At 35.2% G+C, this 23949-nt stretch overlaps 5 protein-coding genes across 7 annotated transcripts; all 5 read right to left on the reverse strand.

Annotated features, from left to right (window-relative positions):
- Positions 1 to 5273: 5273 nt before the first annotated feature.
- On the reverse strand, positions 5274 to 9240 carry LOC136339166 (cathepsin L-like proteinase). The gene is made up of 4 exons (XM_066282178.1): positions 9041 to 9240; positions 8629 to 8973; positions 6700 to 6991; positions 5274 to 5667 (listed from the first exon to the last, which is right to left on the reverse strand). Exons 1-4 carry the CDS (start codon positions 9122 to 9124, stop codon positions 5339 to 5341), a joined length of 1050 nt encoding a protein of 349 aa, XP_066138275.1. The 5' UTR covers positions 9125 to 9240; the 3' UTR covers positions 5274 to 5338.
- A 129-nt stretch (positions 9241 to 9369) lies between these two features.
- Positions 9370 to 13386, reverse strand: LOC136339165 (uncharacterized MFS-type transporter C09D4.1-like). The gene is made up of 7 exons (XM_066282177.1): positions 13147 to 13386; positions 12906 to 13091; positions 12671 to 12851; positions 12432 to 12622; positions 12277 to 12380; positions 11950 to 12060; positions 9370 to 11890 (listed from the first exon to the last, which is right to left on the reverse strand). Exons 1-7 carry the CDS (start codon positions 13366 to 13368, stop codon positions 11620 to 11622), a joined length of 1266 nt encoding a protein of 421 aa, XP_066138274.1. The 5' UTR covers positions 13369 to 13386; the 3' UTR covers positions 9370 to 11619.
- Positions 13387 to 14986: 1600 nt separating this feature from the next.
- LOC136339407 (heme transporter FLVCR1-like) lies at positions 14987 to 17507 on the reverse strand. 2 transcript variants are annotated; one of them, XM_066282646.1, is made up of 9 exons: positions 16969 to 17507; positions 16501 to 16771; positions 16261 to 16446; positions 16029 to 16209; positions 15773 to 15984; positions 15615 to 15718; positions 15448 to 15558; positions 15257 to 15393; positions 14987 to 15205 (listed from the first exon to the last, which is right to left on the reverse strand). In XM_066282646.1, exons 2-9 carry the CDS (start codon positions 16756 to 16758, stop codon positions 15030 to 15032), a joined length of 1365 nt encoding a protein of 454 aa, XP_066138743.1. In that variant the 5' UTR covers positions 16759 to 16771; positions 16969 to 17507; the 3' UTR covers positions 14987 to 15029. The 2 variants fall into 2 exon arrangements, with proteins under 2 accessions (XP_066138743.1, XP_066138744.1); XM_066282647.1 differs by having other exon boundaries at positions 16501 to 17507.
- Positions 17508 to 17762: 255 nt separating this feature from the next.
- On the reverse strand, positions 17763 to 20216 carry LOC136339406 (uncharacterized MFS-type transporter C09D4.1-like). The gene is made up of 8 exons (XM_066282645.1): positions 19860 to 20216; positions 19426 to 19611; positions 18783 to 18963; positions 18509 to 18723; positions 18354 to 18457; positions 18190 to 18300; positions 18026 to 18138; positions 17763 to 17973 (listed from the first exon to the last, which is right to left on the reverse strand). Exons 1-8 carry the CDS (start codon positions 20157 to 20159, stop codon positions 17780 to 17782), a joined length of 1404 nt encoding a protein of 467 aa, XP_066138742.1. The 5' UTR covers positions 20160 to 20216; the 3' UTR covers positions 17763 to 17779.
- A 707-nt stretch (positions 20217 to 20923) lies between these two features.
- Positions 20924 to 23675, reverse strand: LOC136339405 (aarF domain-containing kinase 1-like). 2 transcript variants are annotated; one of them, XM_066282643.1, is made up of 9 exons: positions 23372 to 23675; positions 23093 to 23318; positions 22743 to 22952; positions 22565 to 22691; positions 22305 to 22509; positions 22002 to 22251; positions 21769 to 21947; positions 21578 to 21711; positions 20924 to 21521 (listed from the first exon to the last, which is right to left on the reverse strand). In XM_066282643.1, the coding sequence occupies exons 2-9, from the start codon at positions 23315 to 23317 to the stop codon at positions 21313 to 21315; spliced, it is 1539 nt and encodes a 512-aa protein (XP_066138740.1). In that variant the 5' UTR covers position 23318; positions 23372 to 23675; the 3' UTR covers positions 20924 to 21312. The 2 variants fall into 2 exon arrangements, with proteins under 2 accessions (XP_066138740.1, XP_066138739.1); XM_066282642.1 differs by having other exon boundaries at positions 23093 to 23675.
- Positions 23676 to 23949: the final 274 nt, after the last annotated feature.

Here is a 23949-nt window from a genome sequence, read left to right on the forward strand (position 1 = left end):
GTCCATAAAAAGCTGGAAAAATCGACCGTTTACCAATTCTTTTTCAATCAGGCCTTACGATATACGAGGCCAGCTTCACTCCCGATCCAGATTTCAATGTAACCCAGGTAGCCGCCATTTGTCAAAGAATTTCATTTCGGCTCACGTGTCTCAAATATGTTATTCTCTTGAATACGCACCACGCGGTATGGATACGGCATTTGCCACACTATAAAACAGTGGCGTGGGCCATTTAGGGTTATTTCCGAGCGAGATACACATAAAACTTACGTTCGGAACAAACATGTCTTCATCGACCGCCTTTGATATCTGCTACTTTTTTTAATTTAAATCTAGAGTGAGTTATTCAAAATCCAATTTAGGTCTAATTCTCCACCTCTGTATTTAGAGCCAGTGGCAATGCTGTTCTCTATTCTGACATGAATCCCGCGAGATCCATTTCTAAAGGATTCCATGCAACTTTAAAGCTCACCATAGTCCGATTGGGATTGAGAGCAGGTCAGCACAATAGCAGGTTAATAACTATACAAGTCCTTCATAAGGTATGGGTTTGGTACAGTTTGGTATATTGTTAGATTGTCCCTAGGGAGCTGCATTCTTTCCAATCTCGCTGTATTGAACTGACTGTATTCGCAGTTTAATCTGCCTTAATTATACTAAAGTTATTATTGTGAAACTGGAAGGAATTTGGTACACAGACGGGAAGACATAAATACAATTATTATTCAACTGAACAACTGGGAAAACCCGGTCTAAACATTAGGGTAAGTTGTGTGCCTGTCCATCACTTTTGACTAGACTTTTACGAGGAGATTCGGAATTAAACGGGAGAGTGATGTTAAACCGATGTCAGTCTAGAAGGATAGAACAAAGGGATTTGAGAGCGGAAATGTGAAAATTCATACTCAATTAGTTTTGTTTGCAAATTTCGTGTCGAGGTGCCACAATAAAATTCAGAAATAAGCTCTTTTTAATCTACTTTCAGTTCAAAATTCTTAATTAACCTGAATCGGCCTGTCTCACGCGATACGAATTCACTCGCACGGACGCGATTTTGTTACTCATGGCGTTTGAATTAACCCGAACCGAAAGATTTTTCGTAACCTAAATCGATCTGTTTTTTTTTTCAATAAAATTTAATGTGTCCCTATATGACGTAACTTTTTTCGAACAGTCCGAATTAATCTTAACCAACCCGACATTTCTGTCCTTCAACCTGATATTTTTTTTATTTTCAAAAATCACCCGGCGTGGTGTCCTGGCGGCCGGGTAGTGAAGAATTCGCCTCAACGCCTATCCACTAAAAAACTTGGACTCCGGCTTTGGAACTATCCCTAAAGGGTATATCGTTTGAGGGTCTGCGAGTAGCTACTATGCACTCCACTCGTCTTTTACTAGTTGATTTCGCGCTCTTCTCATCTATTGTATATTTACTACACCTACTATTCGGTTGGTTCCCGTGGTATTTTTTATCGCCCTTCGGGTAAATCATAAGGCCTTCGTGATAACTTCGCCCCTCCCCGTGCTCGATTTCTGTCCTTTCATATTCCTGGACAATACCACTCTTCCTTGTTTCTATCACTTTGATCATGCCCTTCTGGTCCCGTAGCGTTTTGTGACCAGTTCTGGTATATACATCCGATAGAAATTTGCTCTTTTTCCTTCGGCAATGAAAATTGTTCCTGCATATTTGCGTTTTCTACTAATATTCTACTCTTTGCGTCGTGGCATCAATACAAATACGGCCATCTTTGGGTGTTGGCTCCCTTCGTCTTTTGGTCTTACCTTTCCCGTCGGCTTTGTCCCAGGACCTGATTTCTGATGATGCAATAGGCCGTTCCTTCTGCCCTCTACGTCTGTTATCTCCCCTTCCTTCCTCCGGGCTTAGGTACTCGGCCTCGAGAAAGGAGACATCCATGGGTAACAAAATGGAGGTGCAAATAGATTTTTGACACTCAAAGCGATCTTGAACTACTCAAAACTGACCTGCGATTTTGTATAACATCAGATATAACCTCAAAAATACAATTTTAAAATTAAACTTTCTTTTATTTACCCTCCTACCTATAAGAAAATTTTCGGAAGTTTTCGAAATGGAAAAACTCATTTTTGCAGCAATTTACAATAATGTAGCCCAACCTGAGCTGGTAAGTCTCATATACGAAACATGCAGTGTTCATTGGTGCAGCTAGTTGCTCCCAAAACGTAAGAATTTTCAATACTTTTGTATCATAAGAGGTAAGTTCTCCTAATAATCACACTGGTATCAGTCGAGGGTGTTTAAATGTACCCCTTGCAAGATATTGTATAATACATATTTCAGCAGCGTAATTACCCTACAACCTGTCCCGCCAATTAACTCACCGCCATGATTATTTTCGATTTGAACTTGAACCGCGACAAAAGTTTAATTATTAATAAAGAGAAGTTTCCGTGGATTGGAAATGTTGTTAAGGTGTTGACGGCATGTCCGCAAAATTCCATTAACATTCAAGTAGCAACAAATGTTGTTGGACAACCCAGTGCTTACTGATTTCATTGGGCATGGAGATGAGCAATGTAGGCACACGATTAATTTTAAACATTTTCATATGCAGAAAAACTCCTCCTGGATCTCCATGGTAGCACTCTCATCTCTTTTATAATTGACCAGCTGTGAGAAATTTTACACAAGGAAGTATTTGCGGCGATGATCGGGCATATCATGTTCGTTAAGTTGATGTACAAAAATTCTGAAAAGGTCACTGATGTCTCTAGGAATTTCTCTATTATCCCAACGATGCGACTGACGACCATTATCTTGAAGAGATTCGAAATTGGTGGAAATTACTGATTAAATATTACTTGCTTAACTGCTCAAAGATTGGGAAACCTACAGGAAGTTCTCTGCAATGAAAACAGTGCCCAAGAAGCCTATCAATTATCCTGCACAATTCACAAGTTTAGATGTATTGGGAATCAATTATTCTATTTAACGTCCTTTCCAAGTTAAAGATATCCTGGAAGTTGGAAATTATCGAGGTTCTCGAGAACTTGGAATTTATTCGAATAATTGCCCTAATACATATTCGAATCATTTTTTTAATTAAAATGCTTCTATTACCGCCGCCGCTGTGTATTGGCATTCATTGCATTATCTAGATAAATTAATAATAGGTGCTAACTGAGACCAAATTCTACTATCACCATTGGGGAGCTAGGTAGGCTCATTGCAAAGCTAAGTAGTCTGACCAACATATCAAAATACATTTCCATTAGAGAAATTCCAATACTATTGCCACCGCAACTACCAATTGAATTATGTCAACATCTTCGTCTTTACGTTTTCTCTTTCGATGCAAGAAGAAAATAAATTGTCAGCCAAACATCTATATCAATTTATCATAATTCTTCGTTAGTTTCTGCTTGCTGATTTAAAAAGTGACAGTTGCTTGTGTCTTTAGGTAATTCAAGTTGATCTCAATTCTCAGTTAAACCAAATAATTTTTTGCGATGTAAATACCTCCCGAAAAAAAACGTTGTCCCTAAAGCTGCAATCCATCATTGAGAAAGACGGCTACTAGACAAGATCTAATCCCCCTTTTGCTAATGATTTGCCCTAAGCACATCCTTAGGGAAGCTCTTTTTCTGCCTCCAGTCTATAAAATAAGACTTTTTCGTGTAATTTGGGCTGATTAAATTCAACTGGATGCACTTAAAACATAAATTAATTTTTTAAGCTTGATAAATGATTTTGCTGGATCATTTTCATTGTTTCAATTCGAAGCAGCAACAAAAAGGTGTGGTCGAACATATAAAGAAGGAGAACCCAAAATCGCGCATAAATTCGTTAAAAATTGAAAGAAATATTTTTCATAAAAACGCTGAAACACGTCTAATATTTTTAGTTATGCATTTTTTGAGGAAACGAACATGTACGCAGGGTTGCTCGTGTGGCAGATAAATGTACTTTTCAGTATTTTTATTACGAAACCCCATGTATATTATGACGTTATTGTTCGTTGAAAAATTCTGAGCATATTTCACTTAACATACCAAGGATTAAATTTAACAGTTTTCGAAAAAAAACTACAAAAAATAAAAATGACGATATAACTATTAATACTTAAATAAAAACAATATAAACCACTATAGCCTAATGTATTAGATGTTTGAACTGTGCCCCGTTGACCTAAAAGTGAACAAACCGCAATTCGAATTCCTCAAGGACTTGTCTTATCATTTGAGGAGATTTTTATTGATGTGAACTTCTTGAATCATTTTATTTTTTCACTCTTCCATATTGTTGGACTTACTTAAATACACCCTATGTTACAGGTAACTCCATAAAAAAATCCATAGAGGTTAGATCGGGCGATCTAAGAGGCCAATCTTTAACTTGTGATTGCAAATGTTTCAATAATTATTGAATTTAGACATTAGTATGTTGGATGAAATATGCTCGGAATTTCCCAAAGAACTCAAAAACGTCATATTATGCATTGAACATCATAAGAAAAAAAATGACAAAATACAATTATTTACTATATCGGTATATATATATATACTACGTCAAAAAATACACAACTAAAAATAATATTTGACGTGTTCCAGAATTTTAATGAAAAATATTTCCTTCAATTTTCAACGAATTTATGGAAAACTTTGGTCTTCTGTGTATATCAGTTTCTCAATTCTATTACCTTTATTACATTTTTCGGATACTTTTATTGCAAAAAGGGGCAATGTGACAGTGTCCTCAGCTTTAAAGTCTGTTTGAAGGATATATTAGGCAATTTTTAATTTGAATAAAATGACTTTTCGGAGAATTCCAAACGTGAAAACGAGTCGAAATGAGGGAGAAAAGAAATAAATTTCTCTCGAATTTGCTGAATGGAATAAAACAAAGAAGCCGGTATTGGGTGTCGAAGATTTTGTGGATTATTAAAATATCGACATATAGAATATGCTCGTGACTAGGATTTCAGTGAGTAAAAGTTGCCAATTTTCTTCGCTATTAAAGATGATCGAAATTAAGGCCATTTACATAGATTGAGGGCCACATGCATACTTTAGTAATTCATTTTATACAAATGTGTCCATTGAGAGAGTTTAAACATAATCAAGGAGCTTTTGGATCCGAAAAGATTAAAGATGTAATCTTGGCTTTATTTTGCGGTTGAGTGAATCAGGAATTTGCATTTGCTTTGCATGAAAATTATTCGCTTATAATTCAAAGTAGTTAAAGTCCGATCGTGAACTGGATTGTATGTCTATCTCCAGTAAAGAAAACGTTTTTTTAATAACTTCAATAAAACCGCTTTATTTAAAACTTAATGTAATATTAAACATGAAGCTCTCATTTATTACGAATCATGTAAATAATGCCGGAAATTAAAGATGCTACGCTGACGTTGAAGAAATGTATCTTAGAAGATCCAGAAGATATTTTGGTAGGGTAGTAAGCTTGACTCGCGATTCCGCACAACCCAGATCCCATTGCTAACCTAAAATAACCCTTCTCTCCCCAGTTGGGTCCCCATGAATTTTTTAAAATCCAGTAATTTTGTTCTGTATTATATCCAACTACCAAAACACCATGGTTAACTACGTTTGAACACAACTCATTGAAAACCCCAGATTGATAATTTTGTAGCTTATCTGCGTTTATTGCAACAGAAGCTGGTCCTAAAAAATAAAATTACGATCAATATGTAGTTTCCAATACACCAAAGTTTTATAACATACAGATCCATCATTTACATCATATAGACTCTAAAAATATGTCTAAACCTCGGCTATTCTACACTCGTCAAAGTACTTATTATTACTAAAATGTATCATAATCTACTATGACCATATTCTTAACTTATATAAATCACCCTGTAGCTGAAAGCTACAAATATCAAAAATTCGTAAACTGCAATTCTTCAAAATTCTTAAGTGAATATAACAATGTTACATTTATTTGTGAATGATAAGGTTTATTAATCGTTGAAGTGCAACAAAAACTAATCAAACGTGAATGATGTGTTCTTCATTCACGCTCGATAGCATATGTCTTTTGGAATGTACTCCATTAATAATAAACACGAAATGCCGCAAATATGCATCCATACAGAATAGAGCTAATAAAATTCTCTTATGGATAATGATCGTTAAAGTATTTAGTAGGCCACAAATTCCAAGTTTCAGTAAGCTTGAAACTTGAAACTTCGACGTGAAGACGCAGTAGCGATCATCAAAGTATTATAGATTTTTTTGTTAATTATTTAGTGATTTAAAGGCTGATAGATTAGAAATACTACTCAAAATGAATTATTGGTAAATAAATGAAGCTTTAGAAGTAAACAACAACCCAAGAAGGTCCTTGAATTATTAAGAAAGTAGATTGAATTGTAACCTGTTTATTCACTGGGATTTTACGGTAAAAAATAGGTAAACGACGACACCTTTTAATAACAGAACTATTTAAACGCAATTTTTAATTATAATATTCGTGGAAGATATGGATGTTTAACCCTAGACAAAGTGTACCAATCATGTGTAATAAGCATCATCCACATTTGGAGAATTGAACTATCAGCTTCGCTCGTGACGTACACTTCTCGAAACGTGGATGATTACGATTATTATATTCTCGTTATAAAACATTTTCGAATTTAGGATTAATTATTCTGCCAGATATGAGACAAAATAGTTGATGCTCTCAAAACTCACCTATATTCCCGACTACCGATATTAATTGAGTTTCATTATAAGGTGTGATATTGCTGAATGATGACAGTTTCACTGCCTTTCGCTTTACATTTTTACATTCATAATTTTTTACACCTTGATAAGGATATTCATCTTCATATGTTAAACCAGTTTCTTTAACATACTGATATGCATATATTAATGCTCCACCATTGCAACCATTGTTTCGTTTTTCACAATCTACAAGTTCCTGCTCGCTTAGGATAACATTGCTCTTTTGGCTGATTGCTATCTGCGCCTCCACAGCTCCTGTCTGCAAGAGAAATAATTGTTTATTGTTGGTAGTCATATCATTACATTATAATAGCTGAATATAGGCGAACTTATTATCACCTCTAAGTTACACACTTTTTATTGAAGAAGAACATGTGCTTAGAAATATTTTTGTTGTAGTGTTGTAACACTTTCATGAATTGATAAATAAGTACAAGGTAGTTAGATATGGTTGTCATTATGATATACAGATCTTGGATAATGTAGAACATGAATAAAAAGTCAAAGTGATATTAAATAGAGTTCTACTTTGAATACAATCGCGCAGGCCGTGTAGGATGCCGTTAATCCTTAAATTTCTACTAACAAGAAAATTTATAAGAGGCGATTTAATATTTATCTAGTCCTTAAAACATAAGAAAGCCTAATTCCAAAAAATATATATAACCAACTTTAAAATAATCTTGTTAGGACACCACTTTTATTTTCACAATACTTAATCCTCAATCATATGAATTTCGGGAAAATTGAAATCATTGAAGCTGATATGAGCTATACACAGTGAGAGGCAATTAAGTGGAACAAATTCAATTAAAAATCAGAGGGTTGTTCTTTGGAAAAACGCTCGGATCCGTCGAATTTTATTTTTTCTTGCGGGCTTTTTAATGGTAAATTTATTTATACAGAGTGACCCAAAAAAAGTTACGACCACCAACTTAATTTTTTTTAATGGAAGCACCTATTTTTTATTTTATTTTTAAATTCCCCTTCAATTTTTATGTATCTTCCGTTTTAAAATGTATTTATACAGGATAACTCAACAAATGCTACAATAATAAACTTCATTTCTTCAAACGGAATTACGAACTTTTGATTTCTTTTAAGAATTCTGCTCAAAACTCCAACATTCCATTTTTAAGTTAATGAACATATTGTCATGGATACCCAACTAATACATACGTTAATTTGGAGAATATTCTGCTTGCATTACTACTACTTAACTTAAATAGTTAAGTTGTTCTTACTTATTAGTAAATTGATATGGCATATTTAGTGAAACTCAAAAAAGAGAAATTTAAATTTTTATTGGTCACGACGACAAGACGAGAACGCAACAAGAAGTTTGTAGGTTGTCGAACAACAATTATCCAGATCGGCCAATCACTAGATCTACCGTTACACTAAGCAGAATAGAACATCAAGAACTCATAAATGAAATAAAAAGTTCGTAATTCCATTTGAAGAAATGAAGTTTATTATCGTAGCATTTTTTTGAGTTACCCTGTATAAATGCATTTTAAACCGGAACATACATAAAATTTGAAGGGGGAATTTAAAAATAAAATAAAAAATAGGTGCCTCCATTAAAAAAAAAAAAAGTTGATGGTCGTAAATTTTTTGGGTCACCCTGTATAAATAAATTTACCATTAAAAAAACCGCAAGAAAAAATGAAAATCGACGGATCCGAGTGTTTTCCCAAAAAACCAATCCCTGATTTTTAATTCAATTTGTTCCACTTAATTGCCTCTCACTGTATATATAACTTCCAAAAATACTAGACAGTATCGCCGCGTAAAAATAAACTACTTACCACACAGTGCGGCAAGCGCGACCTATTGTTCGATTGAGGATATATATTCTTAATTTCTTTCCCTATAAAAAGAAACCTTACTTACTACACTAAATGCCCAACAAGATCCACAGTTTCCTTGATCCTTAACTGCACTAATCATTCCATTTTCTCTCCAATCAATATTTACTGGAGGTTTTAGCGTATAAAGTTCCATATTATTTGCACTCGCATCCTGCTTAAATGAGACGTTACTCAACGGAATAGTCTTTAACATTGATGAGAATTCATCTGGAGTCATATCTGTAAATTTATTAACACCCATCCTGTAAGTGGTCAACCCTTGATCATATAACTGATTGTGTTTCTCAATTTCCAGCACGTTCCTTTTGAAAATCTGCTCACGCAAACTCAGTTCCTCATTTGACTGATATACCTTGTTGTGTTGTAGCTGAAAAGAGTAAAACAGATTAATCAAAATGTGATTATAGCGAAATATGGTGAAAATGTGAGCTTACCTGAAAACTTTTGAACGATATCACTTCTGTGCCAACGCACATATCTACGATCACTAATACGAGGTTAAAAATTAGAATCTGCATGTTTCCCTGCTCTCAAATGTGAATTTAATCTAAGTGAAGACCATCAAAATTCGTTTAGAAATATTTATACGGATTTGATTAACTTCATATGAAGTAGTTTCTGTTGAAAAGAGCTTTGTGGACAGATAAGATACCAATATACGTTAATCTCAATTAATATTTTCACTATTTTTCAAATATGTATCGATAGGATGCATGTATAATCGATTTTCACAGAATTCAACTATTTATAAAATATATGCAGGGGGTGAATCAGTATATAATTTAAAGAAAAAATTTCATATGAACATGTTTTAATTTTTGCTTCCTGTGTGAAATACAGCGTTGCGCTAAAAAGCCCGTTCCGACGCGCTTCCATTGATGTGACGGAAAATAAGAGACGGCACTGCTTTTTTCATAAAAACGATTTTATCAATATTTATTGTTCTAGGAAAGAGAGGTCTCTTGAATATTTTTTATAACGTTAACTGTTTCCAAGGGAAATCTTCAACCTTTAATTTGCGATAAAATTATTTAATCTCGACTTATTAGGAAATCAACAAAGAAAAAATTTCTTATCACTCTGTACTTCAGACAAGAAGCGAAAACATTCGTATGACATTTCTTTATTGAAATCATCCATACCTTCAACCCCTGAATTTTTGACATATTATTGTTAAACACCCTGCATAATAAAAAGTAGCTATAACTAATACATCATAACAAATTTATTATCTATTAGTTGTATGGGGCAAGATTGCGTTTCTTCTTTTGCTGTCTCACCCCAGACACAAGGGGGGCACAGTTGATTGACAGTGCCGAGGTGAACTGTATCTGTTTTGCGTAGATTTTAATTTTGTTCGAAGACCCAAAGCTTATTTGGCGCTGAACCGATGCAGAACAAAACACACTTGATAATAACACACTTGTATTTGTCTCACTAAATTTTCAATACTACTGTACAAGTAACAAAAGTCATAACAAATTGTAAAATTAGTAGAAAAACACAAGCGATCACCGATTGTTAAGAAACTTTGACGATTGGGAGTTTTCCTTGAACAAGGCAAATGATATATGAATTGAGAGCAGTATTGGGATCCTACTAAGACCGTAGAAGTTAAAACGAGAATAGGAGAGATGTTGAAGAGGCGTTTCGTGTTGTGTGAAAGATTCTATGAGACTGATCCAAATCTCAATTTTTCCCACCGAATGTGAACCCCTTGTTATCCATTTGTATTTTTACCTCCTCATAGTCATACCAATTAATGTGAAGTATTAGTGCTGAGAACTACGAATTGCTTATCAATACGGTGCCATGAAGGTGTGACAAAAATGATGGGTGAGAAGAGTTATGAGCGTGGGAAGAGTGTGGAATGTGTTTGCAGTTGACTAATGTAAACACTGCCCATAAGGGTGATTAATAAGGGTTTACGTTGGCAACATAAAAAGAAGTTTTATTAGTGGGTGAAGATGTTGGATATTTTCCCAACATTAGTGTCTTGACGTTTTAATAGCCTAATTGTAATATCAACTTGTATGACATAATCCAATCAGTATATCCTGATTAAATATATTTATTTTCCACTTTTGGGAATCTGAGAGGAAAAACCAGCTTTCTTTGAGGAACTTTATCAAACTTTAGATAGCTTTAAGCGAGAAGTTTTACTAAAATCTGACAAGTCTTCGTGTAATGAAATTGAAAAAATTGACCAATTCACATTATGCAGAAAATTGAATGCCGGAACAGGAACAGCGGTTCGAACAAGTACCTAAGCAGTACCTAATATTCTTCGTCCATTGTCGAGAATAATAAAATCGATTATAAAGAGAGAATAGAAATTGATTTTGACAATAATAATTAATACCTTGCAAGATAAACCGTTCTTCCAATTGCAATTTTAAATGGCGTATCTAGGTGGAAAGTGAGTTTTTCCATCGATAACAAAAGATAGCGAACAAAGGCGCTTGGCGCTGAAGTTTCCTATTACTGGAAAGAGGCAAAGAATACTTTCCCCGGTAGTGCGTATACTATTTTTTTCCACTGCTAGCTTTGAAGACTCCATTAGTGGGTGTGTTGAATGGCTGTGAAATACACTTTCTCTCCTTGTTAACCAACCAGGTTAATAATAGCACATACATATGTGGTTCATTATTTACCTAGGGGACTAATTCGATAATACCTACAGAAACATTATCGTTGGTGATTTAAGACACATTGTAATTTTGTATTTATAATCGAATTCTGCTTCATTTATGTAAGTTTATTGTAATTTTTTTAAACACTTTAGTAAAAAAATCCTAAAATAGCTATATCTATAAGATTAAATATGTTGTAGAGAAACGCGTTAAAAGTGGCGTCCACTTGGGTAGAAACTATTCGCTTTCTGTCCCGGTGGCAAGTATCCTAAATTAGACAGTTTTCACACAAGTAATAAAAAAAATTCCCGTCTATTACTAGATCTCTAAAATTATTTATTGACAAAACTAATTAGCGACATTCAACATTTTTCCTCAACTTAGCACCCCACAAGACGACTCTTTTGTCTCTTCAACTTATTGGGCACCAACGCCTGAATTACAGTACCGACAACCATCAACGCTGCCAAAGTGCCCAAAGTGGCTAAAGATCCCGCATAACTATTGATTTGAGCTACACAAATTCCAAATACTGAACTTGTAATCTGCGAGGTTGCAAAGAGAAATCCAGCAACGGTGCCTTCATCGCTAGGGTAGGTCAGCTCAATGCCAAATTCGAATCCAACTGGTATGTAGGGATTGATCACAATCCTGGATTATTTTAGATTTTATTAAAAAGAAATTTTCGGGAGGAAATGTTCATTACTGACCCGAGAATGCTGCAGAATATGTAGCTGGCAATAAGAGAGCTTTGTTGTAAGGCCACTGTGAGGGCGATAATGCAAGTAATCGCAGATGCGAACAAGAAAATGCAGGACTCCCTAAAAATCGTGGCATTTTTAGAATCATATGTACATGAAGTTTTTGTATCAAAACAATGAGAATATCGCGAAAGCTCGCTAAGCAATAGGTACACAAGCTATTCTGCCAATGAATGTATCAACACGTATAACTCCTGGGTATACTTAGTATTACTGGAGGATAACGTGAAGCAGTCGGATGACTTAATTTAACAAATCTGTATGAAAGATACCTACTTGTATCTATGAGTCTTGTCCAAATAAAATCCAAAACCAACACAGCCAATAACCCCAAAGACCAATAAGCAGAAACCCATGCGGCCAGCGTCTTCTGCTGCACTCTACATTATAAAAGCTCACTGACCTGCATGAACGTTACGTCTTCAACTTACCTCGAAATGGGCATTCACAAGTTCGCTCAAAAGTATTATGAGCGTTGAGAATACACCAATATTTATAGCATAGGCTGAGGTGTGTAATAGAAAAGCTCTGGACCACTTTATACTTTTCCATGAAAAGTTGCTAATAGGGCCGGCATTATCATGTTGAGTTTGTTGGGATTCAGAAGGTTTCGCTGGAAAGTCTACTCACTCCGGTGAACAATCAGAACTTTAGATTGCTCTTTACGTACAAAATGTCACTGCCAGAGAAACCGGGATCATCAAAGCGGACAAAATCCATGAAAGAAACTTTAATCCTCCCTTGATATCTGCTGGGTCCTTGCTATCTGGAACTACAGACACAGCTAGGAGATACCCAAAAGCATTTCCTAAATTTGCACCAAGGCTGCCCAAAGAACATGCCATTGAAGCCTCAAAAGTAATACTTTTTTAAATGTAGAAAGAGTTTTTGAGTAAAAAATATACCTCATTCGACCTGAACCATACAGAAGCAATTTTTGGCGGCAAACACATTATAAAAACTATTGCGGATGCCGTAAAGGTCTGACCCAGGATCACCACCCAAAAGCAATCTCTTTCAATTGAGAAAACCTTGATGCCAGTACCGACGGCAGTTCCCAAACAACCGAAAAGGCATGCGGCACGTAAACCCTAAAATGATTTAAAAATGCGTATTCAAGATAAGGGTTAGTACTAAGTAAAATACTTTTTTTTCAATGATGTAAGAGGCAGGTACCACGAGTACTGGGTACAAAACCATGTAAATCAAAGATGTCCAGTTGACACTAAAGTGGCTCACGTTATAGTACCTAGCCACTATTTCCGTAATGCTGGAATAGGCAGTCATTTGAATAGTGTTTATGAAGGTATAATACACAAACACCAAAAGAATGTACCATCGTTTCTTATAACTTTTGAGTGCAGCCATTGCACATTAGCTTTGTTGTGCGGTCTAATAAATGCTATAAATACTGAAAAGTGTTGATAATAGGACTGAGATAGCGAAGGATGATATCGCTAATTCCTTCCATACACAGTGGAATAATTTGTCTAGAACTATGAATAATTTATGTCTAATAAGAATTTCCAATTTTCTCGCAAAGAAAATCGGTGAAAAGTAGTCTCAAAACTGGAAATATGGTCATTCCACGGGCCCTAATTTATAAGCACTTTACCTTCAAAACAATTAATAAGTTTATAGGTCACCCGGCATAAATAATATAAACGGATTAACAAACAATCTCACATAACATTAAAATATTAGTTTCATCATATTTCCGAAAGGTTCAAAAATTTGGTATTTAGAATGTATTATTGCAATCAATGTTCCGCTTCAGTGAAATGTGATTGCTAGTATGGTTCTGGTAAATTGACACCCTGTATAAATAACATTTTAATGTACTTTCGAAGGCTGTAAAACCCAAAAGCTTTAAGTAAATGTGTTAAAGCGCTTTTCACATTCTTGTCTAAACTTACCAAATTAAATCTAGATTTTCCACTGGCACCCTAAGTACGAAACTCGTGTATTGCTCCACTTTTTCATTTACCCGAACTAGAAAGGAATAAGAGTAAAATATTTCGCTATTCGCGTGTGGAAAGGCCCACTTTCCTGCACGCATTTGTATGCGGAAATACATACTTTTCCTTTCTAAGGCGAGAAAAGAGGTGTTATTTCCATGCATTAGTGAGCCCAAAGATCCCGCACTTATTCCCTGGAGGCCGTTGTGACATGAGTTCATCAAATAGACTGTCTGAAGACATACTATCTTCGTGGAAAAAATCAAATGAGAATTTATCATGCGAATATTGAAGTATTCGAATTTTGAGGCCAATTAAAAAGAATTGCAACATCCTGGCACCGTGAGATAAATTTTAGACCACCGGCCCCCTACCCCTAAGAAAGTCGCCGATCAGGACAGGACGCCGTCCAGGGCCATCACCCAACCTCAGCTCCTGATAAGGCTAGTACTAGTTGTAGTCGATTTGAAACTTTTCCTTCCACCAAACTATCGTCTAGTGGACAAATTAATGTTTCGATACCAGATATAGTGAGGCAATACATTTTTTTACCCCAAATTCTTTTAAATCAGAACGTCTATAGATAAAACCCAACACGAGCCTTTAAAGCCCTATATAAATACTCACCTGGGATTTTCTGTTAATATTAAACAAAAGTCATTCAGAGTATCTATGAGAAATATTGAAAAATTAAACATTTTTTAACCACTTTTTTTCCATAAGTGCAGCTGCAAACATAAATGCATTTTTAATGGAAGGTCCTCTTTAAGCTGATTCCAACTGCACGAGGCTCTATTAGTTTATCTCTTTTAGTTCCCTGAAATATTAATTTAAAAATGGTTGAAAATAATTTTAAAAAATTATATTCTTCCAAAAACCGGTAATATTTGCATTCCAGACATTCCACTGCGAAGTGTTTTAGCACCGAGTAAAGGAAATGTTCTTCTTAAAAAGGAGATACACCTCAAGGCATGTGGGTCACTGAGTTGCCGTAGGGAAAACAAATACTTTTTTTACTTTATTTGCCCTCTTCTATTCGACCTTACATTTTCACAAAAATATCAAATAATTCTATACAACTCCTCCATTCAAGCGTTGCAATTCGGTCAAACCGTCCTTATTTGTCCTCAAAGCATCTTGCCTCCTTTTCTGATTGGGAAGAAATCCGGTGATAATAGCCCCTACAAGAAGCAATGCAGCCTGACTACCCAACGCCCAGAACGCCCCATATCTCGCATTGAACTTCCCTATAAAATTATTTTTCATTTCTCAAATGTATAATCAAATCTAGAACAAACCTAGAAACAATGTGATTAAAACCCCTACAGCTTGCGTCGTGGCATTTAGTATTCCGGTGGTGGTGCTTTCATCAGCTGGATAAGTTATTTCCACGGCTAATTCGAACCCCACAGGCATATAGGCATTTGTAAATACCCTATGAATAAAAGTGAACTTCAGTTTTTGTTGCAATCACTTTTTGATAACCCACCCAACGACTCCAAACACTACATACACTAGAGCCTTCCAATAAGTGAGAAGAGAAAACATGGATGCGACCGTAGCTGCTACAGCGGCATAGTAAATCAAAACTGTAGTTTCTCTGAAATGAAGGAATTATTAGCACTTATTAGTGAAATTTGATTCCCATTAGCCTACTTGTATCTATGGGTTTTATCCAGATACAACCCAAACACTAAGGAGCCCAACATACCACCGAGAACCATTAGCAAACCAATTCTCCCAGCATCTTCTTCGCAATGCTACGATAAACATCGATGTAGATTACTTTTGGCATGTTACACGTTGGTGCTCACCGGAAAATACTCGAGAATAATTTGATTTAACAACGTCCCGATTGCTGCGAAGACACCAATGTTGATTCCATATGCAATGGTGTGAAGTGTAAAACCGTTATTCTTGAAGAGACTAACGAAGAATTTAACATAAGCATTAAAGGTTTCGGGTACCTCATTTCGATCCCTTTGTTGGGTGATGGAAGGAGCAATGCGAGGCTTCTCAGAGAAAACTACATTTCTACATACAATATTACAATACTAAACCTAAACTTACAAAACACTATAGCAATCACCACGAGAACCATATAGCCAGTAAGAACCCAGCAGAGTAGTTGTAAATCTGATCCGACTAGAGATAAGTCTTCATGGTTCTTCACTATCATTGAAGGCATTACAAAACCAAAGGCAAAGCCCAGCTGAGTTCCAAATACTGCTAAAGCACATGCAGTTGAGATCTTAAAAGAAGGAATTTGTGTTTTACTAAGTACCGAGGTACCCAATCCTACCTCAGACGGCTTGAACCAAACTGCAGCAATTTTTGAGGGCAAACAGAGTACGAAAACTTGGGCAGTGGATCCTACTCCTTGCCCCAACAGTACAATGTAAAACAGATCCTCTTGTATAGAAAATGTTTTGATTAACGCTGCTAGGGCTGTTCCTATCCCTCCACATAGAGCTGCAAATCTTAGGCCCTACGGACAATACATGCGGAACTCGAATATCAAGTGCCTTTACGGTACTCCTACCTTCTTTTCTATGAAGTACGACACGGGTACAACAATAATGGGATAAATCAGCATATAAATTATTGAAGTCCAGTCCACAGCTACAGAACTGACCTTATAATATCGCATAATTATGCTAGAAATAATGGAATATTCCATCCATTGGAATGAATTCGCTGCAGAATATAGAACGTATATAACCAGAATTACCCATCTTCTAAAGAATGCTCTTTGTGGGTCTTTTGATTCTTCTTGTAATCCAGAACCTTGTTCCATCATCTTAGGTATTTCCCTGAAAAGTGCTTACGATTGTCAGAATATCATGGTTTATCAAAAAAAGTCTTCGTCCACGGTACTTGGAGATACATTTCGCTTACTGCATGCATATCTTAGTTCGGAATTGAATTTAGAATTTAGATCAAATTTTAAAAACTCAAAATTCATTTATAAGTTTCTTAACCAGGGATTCTTTGTACGCCCCTTACTTACTTAGGAAAAAATTCAGTCAGGTGTCTCCAAATATCCCGTAATCAGGTAGAGTTCCTAGATGAAATTGAAATAAATATTTACTCAAACCGAAGTCAGTACAAGACTCCATGCGAAGCTCCTTTAGCTGATTTTAATGCACTTGGAACTATTGTAGCGCTGCCTTTAATCTAGCACTTTCGGTGTGGAACTAAGTGTAAGGTAAGTGTGTGAAGAACCTCAGACACAATAAACTTCCTAAGTGGTGGAGTAATTTAATAATCAACTGCTGCGCGTGGTTAAAGCATAATTTATCCTTATTATAGCGCTCTTTCTGAAAATTTATACACCAGGAGCTGTAGCTAACTACCTTGAAGAGTCCCGATAGATACTGGTGGTATTGTTAAGTGAGCGAGCTGCTTAACAATACACGATTGAGAACATTGATAATTTGTGAAAGCAAACAAATTTGTATGTGTATTTGCTTAATTTATTTTTAAGTATGTGTTGAGAACGAACATAATGAAAAAAGTCAACACATATTATTTATCAATAAGGTATTAACGCATTAAGAGTTTGTGTTATCAAAGGCTTATCGATAAGTCGGCGGAATATGGCTTGCAAGACTTCTATTATTCCATGAGTTAAATTGCGGTGAAACTGTAGAAGAAATTCGCACAACAGTATAAACTTATGAACTGATCGACTATTTAAACTCGTATAATTTTCTATATAATACTTGTTGAAGCATAACAACTTCAACACAATCAAATACATAACTCAACACCCATAAAATGTCCATGAAAAAAACCTTATGAAGGTTTATGAATCGAACCTATCTCTGAGGCAGCTCGGTAAATCCTACCGACGTTCCTGATGCTCCGCTGTAAGCTTGCTGCCTCTTCAACCTGCTCGGAACTAACATAGACAAAATGGTGCCCACAAAAAGCAGAGATATTTGAATAATCAATGACCACAAAGTACCCATTTTTTCATTTATATGGCTCAGACCCAGAGTAAATAAAACGCCTAAATAGAGAGTTATATATAGAAAACCGTTTCCTTGACAATAGGCACATACCCAAAACTTGAGAAGCAGCAGTCAACAGCCCAGTGGTAGTGCTCTCATTGACGGGGTAAGTGAGCTCCAAGGCGAATTCTATGCCAGCTGGAATGTAGGCATTGAGGAAAAATCTAAAAATTTCCGATGAAGTTTATAATACGATCAATATTGACCAAGCAGACCCAAAAATTGCTATAGTTAAGTATGATGAGGTCATCTCTTTAAAGCGTAAGCTTAGCAGTAGCGCAGTCAGAGAGCAACTTGTCCCAAAGTATATTACAATATTGCTTTCTCTGCAAGTAAATTATCATAAAATCATTCTTCCTCCAAGGTGTCAAAGGCCCACTTGTATTTATGGGTCCTGTCGAGCACAAGTCCAACTAGGAACCCTCCGCACATTCCAATCATGATCATGATCAGTCCCATACGTCCAGCATCTTCGACAGCTCCCTATAACATGTTAATTTGCCAGTTTGTAAGCTCGCTCGCTGCAAAGCTTACCGGAAAGAATGAAAGAATAGTCTGGTTGAGCAGAGTCCCAAAAGCGGAAAAAATTCCATAGCTAATGCTGTAGACCAACATATGTATCAGAAACCCCACGTTAGTCATGAGCTCCTTAAGCTCCAACAAATAGGTCCGCAATGTTACTTTTTCGACATTTGCCCTTGCATCAGCTAAAGCGAAACTTGGAGGGTATTTAGGCTCACGTGGGAAGTCTAGAATTTCGGTTGTTGCACATGACGGCATATGAGCTTAATATCTAATTACGACTGACAAATTAGAACTGCTAGGAACGCAGGGATAACAGCAAATGTTAATGCCCAGGAAAGCACCTTTAAGCCACGTCCAACTTCATCTAGATCTGGTGCGTCTTTTACAATGATGGGAGGGATTAGGAAACCAAGAGCAGAGCCCAACTGCATTCCAAACATTCCTATTGAACACACTGTGGACATCTGCAAGACAATTTAAAACATCGTCGTCACATGTCTGGGGACCCTTCAGTAAGCTCTGAATTCAAAGTTTCGCAAAAATAATCGTGAAAATCGTTTGTTGTTGATTATTTAGTAACTTGAAGCCTGATCCGTTAGTTACTCCCTGTATATTGAAAATAGTGTAGTTTTGTCCAGGGGGCTATTAGCATTTTTTTATTATTTTGCAAAGTACTATCTATCGCCACCGCAATATCACCATGTTACGCTCTGTATGAGTAGTAACCAGGAGACAAGAAAACTCTTAGAAAACCAAGAGAATTTCATTGAATTGTGGCTTGCTTGGGCACTAGGAAATGGTGTTAAAAACTAAACGACTTTACCTTTTTTGGAATGTTTCTCGGTTTATTTCCTAATTTTTGTGTTCCTCTCCGCAAAAAAAACGCGTTAAAATCCATATTTCGGTCCCAAAAAACGTGATCTTACCTCATTCGGCTTGAACCAAGTTGTGGCCAACTTAGGCGGCAAACTTAGTATGAAGACTTGGGATAAGGAGACGATGGCTTGTCCAGTCAAAACTACATGAAATGCATTGCGATTGATGGAGAACACTTTTACAGCAGTGCCTACAGTCGTCAACAAACATCCTGTAAGCGCAGCAAACCGTAGACCCTAAAATACATAAATAGAAAAAAACAGGCAAAAAAATGTAATGGCAGAGACAGCAGAGGACTGGAAAGCTCTAAGATGAGAAATATAGCACAGTTATTAATAAAGTCTCCGCATTCTACTCAGCAAGTTCTGTGTTACTGCAGGATTTTATACAAATACCCAAAAGGGAAAAAGAGGTGAAAAAATTGTATATCTTCACAAGTCTTACTATATAAGCGGATGAGTTAATTTTTTATTCACAAACTAACCCACTTATCAATCATAAAGGAAGAAGGGAAAACAAACAAGGGCCAGACAATCATGAACATCACTCCAGTCCAGTCCACTAAACTGAGCTTGACGTCGTAATATCTCATCACTATATTGGTCAGTATCGAGTATTCCACCCATTGGAAACAGCTAATGGTCGTGTAAAACACGTACAAAACCAAAATATACCAGCGAATCTTCGAAGCTTTGACCGTTTCTTGGTCTTGTAGGAAGTTTTTGCTGATTGTTGGCACTAAAGAGGGTCGCGCATCTAAATTCACTAATATTTTTTTTGGCATTTTTAGTCACTTTCTGTTATTGCCACCGAATCGTTTTCTACTTGAAGTGACTGCTACACAAGTGCGGCGTTTGTGTTTAATTGGGTACACAGATTTTTAGTAATCATGTTTGTTTACCAGTAGCGATAAGCATCGCATATTGTCATAAATTTGGTATTAACAAATAATAAATTGCAGAAAAACTTACCTAAGACAAACCGTGTTGTATGGAGTTACTGCTATTGATCTGTTCACCACAAACCATTATTCTAATGTAATTTAGTAAGTTTGCGGTGTCTTGGAATATAGTTATGAGGCAATTTTCTTGACCATTATTGTATTTTATTGCATCTGGTCGTTATACATATAAATTTGTTTATAAAAGTTTATTTAATTTTTTAATAGCCTATTGTTTTTACCTACTTATGGTGACGTTTAAATATATCTAATAGCAGAATAATATAATTGCTTTTTACACAAGTGATTTAAGCCATCACGCTCGTAGACCTATTGTTCATTTTATTAGTAAAAAAGAGAATTAAGTATCATATTTTGCCCGAAATTTTGTTTCATTATGCGATAATTTTACAGCAAATAGCATTTTGATTAGATAAAAAAACATAATCGAAATGAGAATCTTGTTTTATGAGAAGCAACACCGTTGGTACGACGGTAATCTGCTTACGTTGAGAATATTTGCTAACTTTATTGTGTAAACTAATATATTGATTTAATCGCACTTTTTACAATTCTTTAGATTCGTTGAATCCAGTTGATTGGTTGGAAAAAAGGTTATTGATTTCAATTCACGTTAATTGACACGTGAATTTGGCAAATTTATTTAATTTTTCGTACTCCAGAAAGTTTCTATCGATTTTAGTGTTTTTTTAATAAATATTTAATTTTTATTACAAGAACGTTGTCGGGTTTTATCTCACGTAGTAGTTTATTGGTTTGTAGATAAAGTCTTTTTATTCAACAGCATTATATATTTTTTTAGACTAACACTAAAAAACAATAATAATTTAAAAATTGATTTATAAAATTTAATCCAAACCTATAACGACTAAAATGAACCTAAATAAAGAGTACCATATAAATATTCTTAGTAATAATAATAATAACAATAATATTAGAGTTTACACATTATGACTATGATCTTATAACCCCAGAATCAAATTCCTGTGAAATGTCTCAAATTTAAAAACGTATAATAAACTCCTATTTTAAACAAACACCAATATTCTGCTAGTATAACTTTCACTTTTTCCAGCCTACTTTCGCAGTTCCCATATCTGTGATCATAAATTGACTGCACACAACATTGAGACATTACTTTGAAAGCCCCCATCCTTGCACTTGTCCTTAATGTGTGTTCAATACCTGAGGAAAATTACCACTACACATAATGGCCTATATACATTCCAGTATATGATCACCTCTCATCAGGTCATTAGTTTTCAAAATTAGCAACATTTGCCTATTAACATTCTCCAAAACCGAGGAAATTTGTGGAAGCAGACCTGTGAAATGTTGTTGAACAAAGTCTTTTTCTCCTTTTGTAAAAGTTTGCCTACAACATCATTTAGTTGCCCGAGCATATAAAGATTCCTAAACTCCACAGTAATACCTGTCCATGCCCTTCATAATGGTTTCCCAGGTTCTCCCAGTCACCATGCAAGCAAATAATCCATAAATATCCCCTTCAATTCCTAAATTTTTGCTATACTGTCTCATCCCCTTCCTATCTCTATCCAAAATGCTCAACCATAAGTTTGCATAATTAATTCGAAATTCATCTTTTAGCGTCTAAAAATAAATTTTCCTGAGCATATAAAAGTCAAAGTTAAAAATTCATATTACCGCATACAATCCATGATCTAACAAAACAATATCACAGTGTCCCTTCTCACTTTTCCTAACTAGGATATTGCCAGGATGAGGATCACTATGAACAAACCCATGGATAAAAATCATTTTTGAGTATAACTGGCCTAATTTTATGGATATTTCATAAGGATCTATTTGGTGTTGTGTTATATAATTCAGATCGTTCACTTGCCCTCCCTCCACAAATTCCATGGAAAGGACTCTTGAAGTTGTAAGTTCCCACCTTGAAAATTTTCAAGTAAATACGTATTTTTACGCATTAGAAAAATAATCTACCTAACTTTTGGAACTTTAAGCCAACCAACATACTCAAAAATTTTTGAAATTTTCTCAGCATTTTTCCCCTCCTGAACAAAATCCAACTCTTGTGGAATATTTTTCTTGGACTCATCTACTAACCATTGAAATTTAAATTCTGGGAATACCCAATTCATTATTTTTACTAAATACTCCATAGTTTTCATGTCCACCTTAGAGTTGCCTTCAAAATTTTTCTTTTAAGACATACTTTAGGGAGAAAATCAAATAGTACCTACCCTGCACATAGGGATGTTGGACCTTTATAGCTAACACCGTCCCATCTTTAAGTGTAGCTTTATGAACTTGTGCTAATGAAGCAATGCCTAAAGGCTCAGGATCAATAGATTGAAATATTTCTGAAACCTATTCCCATGATCAGAACACTTTAATATTACATTTAAAACAAAAACTCACATCTTTCTTTAAATCTTCTTTAATGACTTTATATATGTCTTTCACACTAGTTGTAGGAGCCTGGCTGTGTAAAACTTTCATAGTCTGTACATACTCCTGGGGTAACAAATAATCAAGGGCAGCTATATGCTGCCCTACTTTAATGTATACACCCCGATTGGCGCAGCACAGGTCTAAAAGTTTTTCAGCTGATCTTTTGTGACAAATTGACTTAAAAACAGAAATTTTATGAACTATTTGATTGAATATTACATTATAAATATTATGAAAATTTAGTAAAAAAAGGCATGCTGAAAATTTTATTAAATTAACATGTCCCATAGCAAAGAATGCACACTAGTAAAACCTACCTTCAGTTCTTTGTATTCTACAGACTTTTTATCAAGTCCTTTGCTATACAAATCATATTGATAAATGGACCCTATTTTAAACACTGTCAAGGCTGCTCTGCTGAATCGAACTATTCCTATTGAGTTCCATTCAAACTGATTACGTTGTAAACTAAAAGCTGTGCTTCCTAAGGTCCCCCCAATTAAAGTATACTTTATTATTGATTGAATTCGTTTAGGAAACATTCTGAAAGGTTAATCTTATATTTATTGTGTAAACTATCAAATTTTCCTCTTTACTTTCAATAAAACAACACATAAGACTGACTAAAAATGTATTAATGAGAATATTGGGGTCACTTTCTACTTTCCACTACTTCACTACTTAACCGTACTTGTAAACTTCCGTAAATATAACTGATTGAAAAATTGAATTTTGAACCTTTAAGGTATATTAGTGAATATAAAAAAAATATGTATAACTTAATATGTTTACTAATATTCAATTTGTTTGAAAAATGACCAAAATACAATGAAAATTGATATAATATATACAATTCATAAATTATTTAATTACCCATACTTAATAATTTCGTAACCTTCAAACCCAAAATTCGAAGGTCAAAAAGAATACAGTGTTGCCTTTCTAGACATACAAATTAAAGTAATTTCTGAAACATCACTGTTTTCTTATACTTGTAAGTTCTGGAAGCCAAAATTCTAAAGTTTTAGCTACGAATATACGATACAATTATATTCTCAACCTGATATATTTATATACACCTGAATTAACCTATTCTGCTTCAGACCTTTTTTTCACTATTTCCCTACATCTACTTCGTTAGGATAAACTTGGCACCGCGACAATGATTTTATTT

This window comes from Euwallacea fornicatus, chromosome 5, assembly GCF_040115645.1.
Source record: "Euwallacea fornicatus isolate EFF26 chromosome 5, ASM4011564v1, whole genome shotgun sequence".
Classification (NCBI taxonomy): domain Eukaryota; kingdom Metazoa; phylum Arthropoda; class Insecta; order Coleoptera; family Curculionidae; genus Euwallacea; species Euwallacea fornicatus.

What these genes read in the sequence shown, in the direction of transcription:
- LOC136339407 (XM_066282646.1), bottom strand. Translation starts at nt 16,758, where the DNA reads ATGATGGAACAAGGTTCTGGATTACAAGAAGAATCAAAAGACCCACAA. An exon ending in GGTGATTGCTATAGTGTTTT is followed by an intron (nt 15,985 to 16,028) that starts GTAAGTTTAGGT and finishes GTAGAAATGTAG; the next exon opens with TTTTCTCTGAGAAGCCTCGC. An exon ending in GTAGTGTTTGGAGTCGTTGG is followed by an intron (nt 15,394 to 15,447) that starts GTGGGTTATCAA and finishes TTTTATTCATAG; the next exon opens with GGTATTTACAAATGCCTATA.
- LOC136339406 (XM_066282645.1), bottom strand. Translation starts at nt 20,159, where the DNA reads ATGCCAAAAAAAATATTAGTGAATTTAGATGCGCGACCCTCTTTAGTG. An exon ending in CCTTTATGATTGATAAGTGG is followed by an intron (nt 19,612 to 19,859) that starts GTTAGTTTGTGA and finishes TATGTATTTTAG; the next exon opens with GGTCTACGGTTTGCTGCGCT. An exon ending in CTTGGTTCAAGCCGAATGAG is followed by an intron (nt 18,964 to 19,425) that starts GTAAGATCACGT and finishes ATTGTCTTGCAG; the next exon opens with ATGTCCACAGTGTGTTCAAT.
- LOC136339165 (XM_066282177.1), bottom strand. Translation starts at nt 13,368, where the DNA reads ATGGCTGCACTCAAAAGTTATAAGAAACGATGGTACATTCTTTTGGTG. An exon ending in CTTACATCATTGAAAAAAAA is followed by an intron (nt 13,092 to 13,146) that starts GTATTTTACTTA and finishes AAATCATTTTAG; the next exon opens with GGTTTACGTGCCGCATGCCT. An exon ending in GACAAGACTCATAGATACAA is followed by an intron (nt 12,061 to 12,276) that starts GTAGGTATCTTT and finishes CACGATTTTTAG; the next exon opens with GGAGTCCTGCATTTTCTTGT.
- LOC136339405 (XM_066282643.1), bottom strand. Translation starts at nt 23,317, where the DNA reads ATGTTTCCTAAACGAATTCAATCAATAATAAAGTATACTTTAATTGGG. An exon ending in TAGATCATGGATTGTATGCG is followed by an intron (nt 21,948 to 22,001) that starts GTAATATGAATT and finishes ATTTATTTTTAG; the next exon opens with ACGCTAAAAGATGAATTTCG. An exon ending in AACTAATGACCTGATGAGAG is followed by an intron (nt 21,522 to 21,577) that starts GTGATCATATAC and finishes AATTTTCCTCAG; the next exon opens with GTATTGAACACACATTAAGG.
- LOC136339166 (XM_066282178.1), bottom strand. Translation starts at nt 9,124, where the DNA reads ATGCAGATTCTAATTTTTAACCTCGTATTAGTGATCGTAGATATGTGC. An exon ending in TATCGTTCAAAAGTTTTCAG is followed by an intron (nt 8,974 to 9,040) that starts GTAAGCTCACAT and finishes TACTCTTTTCAG; the next exon opens with CTACAACACAACAAGGTATA. An exon ending in ATCGGTAGTCGGGAATATAG is followed by an intron (nt 5,668 to 6,699) that starts GTGAGTTTTGAG and finishes TTTATTTTTTAG; the next exon opens with GACCAGCTTCTGTTGCAATA.